The 7,970-nt window shown below is 40.3% G+C and overlaps 2 protein-coding genes across 2 annotated transcripts in view; both read right to left on the reverse strand.

Annotated features, from left to right (window-relative positions):
* The window catches only part of nup37 (nucleoporin 37), a 32,514-nt gene extending 27,592 nt beyond the window's left edge, over nucleotides 1-4,922 (reverse strand). The window contains exon 1 of the mRNA XM_039792176.1: nucleotides 4,801-4,922. The gene's annotated coding sequence lies outside the window, so the exon portion shown is untranslated. The remainder of the gene's footprint in view (nucleotides 1-4,800) is intronic.
* On the reverse strand, nucleotides 317-3,281 carry pmch (pro-melanin-concentrating hormone). Its single transcript, XM_039792177.1, has 3 exons — nucleotides 2,803-3,281; nucleotides 1,663-1,804; nucleotides 317-483 (listed from the first exon to the last, which is right to left on the reverse strand). The coding sequence occupies exons 1-3, from the start codon at nucleotides 3,043-3,045 to the stop codon at nucleotides 434-436; spliced, it is 435 nt and encodes a 144-aa protein (XP_039648111.1). The 5' UTR covers nucleotides 3,046-3,281; the 3' UTR covers nucleotides 317-433.
* Nucleotides 4,923-7,970: the final 3,048 nt, after the last annotated feature.

The following is a 7,970-nucleotide window of genomic DNA, read 5'->3' on the forward strand; positions in this document are numbered from 1 at the left end:
GAAATAACTAGCACTTTTTTTGCATTTTTGCTTGAAATATTATGTGAATTCCTTATCAAAATTATTGCAGATTAATCTTCTGTTGATTAACTAAGAGATGTATTGTTTCCACACTAATTTACCCATTCAGCAGTGTGAGAAATGTGTCGCTGCAATGTGAATGGGTCAGTTGGATAGATCATTGGGAGATTTCTGGTCAGTATACTTTGTTTCATCAAGACAAGGCCTACTTTGTGCTTGGAATGTATTTAATCACTAGTTGTACAGTTTATTTAACTTGTAAAATTCCACAGTGAAATCAACTGTAAATATGATGCAGACTTTTAATAAACTTTTATTTGGTTTTACATGTTTGTGTACTCATTTTCTACATTTCATGATCACATATAGAAGGAAGAAATATTTACAGCACATTCAGGTCAGGATGGCAGCACTATTCTACCCAGCAGGGTCGGTACACTCTTCCTATCATACACCGCAGCACTAAAGGAAAGAATAAAGAAAGTAAGGAATACTTGTATTAGTAAATATGAACATTAGATATCAGAATCAGGTGTTTTTGGTCAGGTATGTTGACATCAAAACTGGAAGCTGTTATGCTGCATTCTTGTGGTGTCGGAATAACCAAAACAAATTAGTTCCTGGCAGCGAAAATTCATGTGAATTCCCCTTTAAGTTGGAACAACAACTCGGAAAGTCTGAACAAATTTTGGTACATTACTTGCTGAGTTGGCATCATATTACACGGAAACATGGTGGATGAAAATAAATGTTGGGTTGTGGTATAAAAACTATGAAATTGCTAATTGCATATAAACTTTTTGCTTACATGTAATTTGTAATATAGTCTTAGGTTGTAACCGTCAGTTGCTGTCCATGTAAAGTGACCTAGATTAGTTAGAAATGAAATATATTCACAAATATAAAAAATATATAAAGCTTCAAACTACAAATAAATACTGGAAACAGCTATCGTGTTGTTTAAAAGCTCTGAGCAAATACAACACTTCTTTGTAGCGTCCATGTTTTTATCCACATTATGACTTAGAGCTCACGAACACACCGAAGTCAGAAGGACTTCCCAACTCGGGAAATGGGACCATCTGAGGAGCACATGAATGCACCATTACATAACTTTTCTTTTGCAGTAACCCTTGGATTGTCCTTGTGTCAAATTTGACCCTTTTTTTCAACATTTTCTATATCAGAAATATGGGTTTCTTTCAACCAAATTGCCCAAAAATAACAATGCATTAAAAATTAATGATTACTTTCATTGAATTTTGGTTGATAAATTCAATTTTATAGCATTTTTTAATGGTTAAACTATATCCTGACTAAACTTTGACATGAACCAGTCTGTGATCCACTCAACATCCTCTGATCTTAACTATTAGTCAAAAGAATTCATAATTTCTGCCTTTTTTTTAATAACTCAAAATGAGGTATAATGTCATAAAAATTATTATAAGAATGACTGAAAAGCATTGGGGGAAAAAGTGACAAAAAGGTTTAAAAAACGCATCAAAAGCACTGAAAAACAAACGTCGGAAAAAGCGCCAAAAAAAGTTCATTTTCAATTTTGACCAGAAAGGATAACAAGTTCATGGTCGACGGGGAGACAACACAAGGGTTAAGAAACATGGGTTTGCAGATACTTACTGCCGTCGTCAGTGTTTCTGCGACCAATGGTCAAACTGCGCTCGGCAGGAGGGTGGCTCAAGCTTCGGTCTGTGAGCAGAGGAAAGCTCCGGGTGAAGGCTGAGTTCAGCCCACGAATACTGTGTCCTTTCAGCCCCATGTCCTGAAACACAGTATCGATTAGTGATTGCATGTAGACCACACATGTCCGTGCTCCAGGATCTGAACTCTGGATCTTCACAGTTGCAGCAAATTTGCAACAGCTTTCAAAGATTATCTTTTCACTTGCAGCACAGGTATTGGATCTGTCTTTACCAGCTGATCCAAGCCACAGGAACCCCAAATGGAAGAAATATGTTTCCCCGTTTTTATTATATCACTGTGGCCCGTTTTCTTACACCCTCCGGTTCGCCCAGTTGGCTTTGTTCTCTCCAACATGGCTGCCTGTTCCCCATTACCGCAGAGATAACCACCATGTTCATGACACACAGGAGACGCAACCGCCAGATAAACTCTTTACACATCGCAGCCAAACGTTTGAGAGAGCACAGATATATCATCATTCTTCCCACTGTGATTCCAATAAATCTTTATAGGCTTGTGATCATTTGACCTTTTCAGCTAATAGTATTTCCCGGCTTTCCAGCGCTGCCGTAAAAGTTTTTCATAGATGTGTATGAAATATGGACTTAACAGTAGACACGAGGACGGTGACCAATTGAAAGGGGTCAAATGTTCAGTCACAGGATGGACATAATGTGCTCTTTGTTGTTGTTGAACTACGGTGAACTGTGGTTGTTTGTGGAAAGAAATCTCATTCAATAAATAGTTATGATGCATGACTGTTATTGGCAGAGTTCAATGGCTACAAACTGAGACTAGCCAGATACATTTATGTGGGATAAATTAACTAAGAGTAGTCCAAATAGTGGGTAACTTTAGACAACTGCTGGGTTGTTTGACCAAAATAACAAAAGAAAGAGAACCTTGACAACTTCTCCATCCAAAGACAAGTGTCCTGGGTAGTCTGGGTAATACACAGAACATGCAACTAAACGTTTAACATTTCAATGGCTTATAACTTTCTATAAAGAATTAGTAATTAGCTTTAAACAGCTTCAAACGTTGAAAAGTAATCAACAACTGTGATGCGACACTTACTGAGACGATTATGATATTAGGGCTTCCGTCTTCATCCATCGCGTTGGTGTCAAGCATGAGGTTTCGTCTGTACGAGAGAGGAACCCCAGCGGGCTCAGTCATGGACTCATCCCCCAGGAACAGGCCATCTTGCTCCGTTACGCCATCTTCTCCTTTAGTTGCAGGCATGGCTACAGTGACCAAGTGGCTGCTCAGCTCAGAGAACAGCACCAGAGTATACAGGACAGAGTAGACAGAAATCATGGTGTCTACAATGTTAAGTTCTCTTTCACCTAACGAATGTTGTGACCGGGCTCTCAGCTGTCTTATATATATTCAGGGAGAGGGCATTTTGCTTACAACTGTTTAATTAATTGTCATGTATCCTGCAGGGGTGCATCCCTCTTAACGGCCAAAGGTTTCAGGCAGTTTAAAGGTCACAACTGTCATTTTAAAAGCTGTTCCCTTCGTAGAGAAGCAGGTGAATAGCTCCATTTTGTCTGGTTGGAGATGTGATGAATTCAAATGGATAAATAAAGGGATGCATGGAGGGTTGTAATTTTAAAAAGGCTCACAGGAGGTCAAAGGGCAGGAATTAATTGTGTATCTTTTCCTTCAGAATCCAAACGCTGAAATGAACCCAGCAGGTTAGAGGACAGAGACCATTGAGTGGTCTTAGTGAGTCAATTTCTCTGAATAGCATCAATGGCTGCACATGGCTGAAAACAATCCTATGATGGACCATCCACAAAGGTCAGTTACACGTATGAAAGCAGCAAGACACCAGATTATTACAACAACAAAAAAAGAGGATGAGTAAGACAGACAGAGCACCTCTTTGCAGGTTACACGACACTGCCTTTTTTGTTGAAGTCTAAATTTAAAAAAAAGAGCAGCTTGCAGCATTTTATTTTTTATTATTGAAAGCCACAGAAGACCCACATCTGGATTCATCCAATTGGACAATAAAAATGTGTGGCGCTCAGCAACGCAAAAGCAGCGAGCAAAAAGCTTCACTCGCATTAAAAACAATTAAAAAACACCGCCCAGGTTGCTGAAAAGCACACTTTCTGATCGCACACTATTTCTAATAGTGAATAGTTCGGCATTTGTGGAAATGCGCTTATTTGCTATCTTGCTGAGTGTTAGAGTTAGCATGGCGAGTCTACACAGCATTCCAGGATGCTCTGGTTTATTGACATTTCTTCAAACCAATCACAATCGTCTTGGGCGGCGCTAAGCTTGTACATAATGCCGCCTCTGCAAAATAGCCTTGGGAAGGAATTTGTTTTGGTGGAACATGTGTACGTTCGAAGGTTGTTTTAGTCGTGCAAAACAGAAAACTCAGATTGGACAGATAGTCTAGCTAGGTGTCTCGATTTCATTTGCAGAGTTCTGAGGAGCAATTAACCATAGCCCGCATAAATCGACCAGAGTTTAAAATGCCAACACAAAGAAAGCCCAAGGTAACGGACATCCGGCCTAAATGAGGGACACCGGAGCAATCCCGGAAGTGCAACGTGTATATAGACTACACCTGCTTAAACATACAATATGTCATTTTCTGCTGCGAGTCTCTCAATCAAAACAATAATAAATAAAAAAAATAGAGCAATTCTGTCATTGCAGTCATCTTCTCCTTTTTAGGTCAACACCTAGAGAGTTTCAATATTGCAGGGACAAGAATAGCTACAAGGTGATGGAAGCCATCATGAATGACATCATGCTGCATCACATTTAGTCCAAATTAATGTAATAACCAAAGAAACAAAAACAAACCCACAACAACCGGTCACATTTACTCACACGACGACCACAAAGCAATCCAAAAAAAAATTCCCCACAAATTCCAGCCAAGCTGCTGGGGCTCAACACACACATGCCACCACGCACACACACAAAGGCACAGCGGCCACTGACACTGCTCAAACCTTTAACACCAGCAGCAACTATCTAAAGCAAGCAGGAATAGCTAGTAAAATCATTTTACTAAAATGCAGAAATATCCATTAAACTTACCAAGGCTGCCTATCATTTGAAGAAAAAGTCCATCCTCCTTTCTGTCAATAACTTTACATCTAAAACTCTAAACGAACTTGAAATAACGTTACTGCTGATGCTAGTTATGCTTTAGTTGGCTAACTGGTCCGAAAAATGCCGACGTCGGCCTGTCAATGAATACGCCCAACAGGGCAAACTCGAAATTTTGATTGGCTAAAGAATATGACGATCGACAATGAGGCCTCAGAGTAGAATCAAAGCCGGTCTACGGATATTGTTTTTAATTATTATTTATTTATTGCTATTTATCTTTTACTTTATCAAAGATTTCCGTTGTTCCCTGGATGGAATATCCATATATATCTCTGTATATGATGCCGAATTGTTCAGAAAATGTATAACATGTTTGTAAAGTTATTTGCAAATAACAACAACAAAAAAAGCCGCTCTACGGCTTATTAGAAATTCTTTGGTAGAATGTTTCACACGGAAAGGGGGGAAATCTGATTGGATAAAAGCTGTAATTTATGAGATGCACTGGAAGCAGCACAACCGAGCTCGGGAGGAATTATGGTAGCCTAATAGACTCGTGGGAACGGACTTTGTAAAATACATATGAAATTAATAAATATATTTTAGAAAGAATATACATGCTATAATTTTCTGATTCTGACAATCTCTTGGCCAGCAGAGTAGGCCTTGTTGGCCCTGATGGCCCACTTCTGGGTAAAGGTCCTTACCCCAATTGAACCACTTCAAGTACCACAGGTCTTATGGGAGTGAGGGGACAATGCATTTTACCGCACGGTTGTGACGAAAAGAGAGCTGAGCCAGAAGGCAAAGCTCTCAATCTAACGGTCAATTTTCGTTCCTACCCTCACCAAGGGCATAACTTTGGGCTCAACATTGCAGGGGGTTGAGATCTCCAGGCCCTGTTTACACGATGACGCTCTCGGGTGAAAACGAAAAAATATTTTATCGGATGTTAAACAAACTTGAAATTTTGAGCATATCAATCCTGACCCGGGATAAGTGGATGAGGATGGATGACCTTTAACAGAGCAGCTAGCATAGCTGTAGATTCTAACTCTTTTTACACTGGTTTTGTACGGATTAAACAAACAAGATATAATGTGTTCACTAGTAAGCTTTAGAGGTGCTGGTATCCCCTGTACTTCCAGTCTTTATGCAATGCTAAGCTAACAGGCTGATTGATGTAGATATGTGATACCAATCTTCTCATCTAACTCCTGACAAGAAAGCGAATAAACCATAAGCTATTTCGCCTAATGTCTAAATATTAATTTAAAGGAGAATTTGATATGCCACAACTCTGTGATCAATCCTTGGGAACGTTTGATCGACAAGCACACACACCATCATTAGTTGACGATAAAAGACGGAGGCAGGCAAAAACCAAAGGGCCTTCATGTTGACATAGCTCTTCTCGACTCTAAAGGCTTACCTTATTAACATCACAGGAGCCGTAGGGCAGGGGGATGGAGAGCCGGGACATGAATAATAGCTATTGAACTCAGCTGAAGGGATTTTACTTGGAGCGGTCAGCCTTTATTTTGTAAGTATTATTGTTGGAGGGCGAGGACTTCTACTGAAGGACTGAACTTGTCCACAGGGGCATGGCCGTTCCAGCAGAAGCACAACTGAACTTGTGAGCTTCATGCTCTGTTGTTGTAACCTTTTTCGCTCTTTCTCTCTTTCTGATAATCTCTCCTTCCATTTTCCCATATTTCTCCTGATATAGGCTGTATTAATGCACTGATATGGACAGGAGACACACTGTGAATCAATGCCACCCGATCCAAAGTTTCTGGGCTCTATCAGCTTCCTTGGCACTCACTGTGAAGATTCAATGAACTCTGAGCCGTGGTGAAGGTCTTTATCTGGTAACTGATTTTTTCTCCCTGGTCTGAATTTCTAAGAAATCATTACCATAATTCTCTAACAAAGAACATTAGCAGAAAAGCCAAGAGTCAAATGATCTTATGAGGACCAGATGTGATTCCGTGGGTATCCATGAACATTATTTACTAAATCTTTATGTTTCCACAACACAGCTCGTCAAATCTTCAACCGACGCCAGTAAAGTTTATTCAACTACTGACTGTGCTGTCGCTGATTTGTATTCGGTCTTGTTTGTATGCCGTCGTAATTGCGTCCAGATTTGATCCGACCTCGTGCATGGTTTAAATTTTGAACTCGAGGAAGCTGCAGAGTAGTTTTTTTCATCAGCTCTGTCAGCTGCTTGCATCACCTGTCAGTTGCTGGTGCTGTATTTCAATCACACCGCCTACAGCTTTGTGCATAAAGAGGCCTCAGAAGTCTGAGCCCTATGACATCAGTAGCAGCATTGTTTTATAATCCTCCGGGGGACAACACATTATTTCCTCGCCCTGTATTAACACGCTGCCTTTCATCACAGACACTCGTCTTCTAATAGAAACTATAAAGGAAAGAAAAACCAAACAGCTCTCTGTCAGAGCAGAGGGGGAGGCTCTGGTTCCAGGGAAATGTGATGCACTGGTGCTCCATACATGATGTTTGATATCTGTGTATTTGTGCTGCAGAGACTTGAGTTGTGCCAGAGGCCAGCATGCTGCAGAGATGTGGGTGCAAACGGGGGGGACCACATTTTGGGCAGATTTTTTTTTTTGTTGCCCAGAGAACAGACCATGGTTTCCTGGAACAATGCAGCTGATGAGAGTCTCTCCAAGGAAAATAAGGCTCTGACATCATGGGTTCTTAAAGCACACAGCTGAGCCAACACTCTCTGCTATAATCAAGCCTCAGTGAATTTCCACTGTCGACTGAAATTGAGAAAGCAGGAGAATCTCCTCCAATGGTTAAGACACTTTTTTTTACACTTTAATCTAACTGCTAACATTCCCGTTGTAGTGCGAGGCTCACAGTGCACTTGTTGGACTCCAGTGTCTCCATTTCCTTTTACATCTTTCCTTGGCTCAAGATAACAATAAAATGTGACACAAGGCTACTTGTAAATTTGTCATGATCAACTCATCACTAGCCAAGACTGGATGCTAGCCTCCGGATATGAGAATATTTGGGATTAGAGACAACGAATGCTGAGTTGACAACAGGAGGAGCAAAAGTTAAAACCCAGCTAAGTGAAATCATGTGTGTCTATTGGGGGAAAAAAATGAATGGTTGAA

Source organism: Perca fluviatilis, chromosome 23 (assembly GCF_010015445.1).
Source record: "Perca fluviatilis chromosome 23, GENO_Pfluv_1.0, whole genome shotgun sequence".
Taxonomy (NCBI): Eukaryota; Metazoa; Chordata; class Actinopteri; order Perciformes; family Percidae; genus Perca; species Perca fluviatilis.

Excerpts from the sequence above, each read along its gene's own strand:
- pmch (XM_039792177.1), bottom strand. The coding sequence starts at position 3,045 with ATGATTTCTGTCTACTCTGTCCTGTATACTCTGGTGCTGTTCTCTGAG. Across the intron at positions 1,805-2,802 it reads CTAATATCATAATCGTCTCA|GACATGGGGCTGAAAGGACA; the intron begins GTAAGTGTCGCA and ends ACTGTGTTTCAG. Across the intron at positions 484-1,662 it reads CAGAAACACTGACGACGGCA|TGCTGCGGTGTATGATAGGA; the intron begins GTAAGTATCTGC and ends TCTTTCCTTTAG.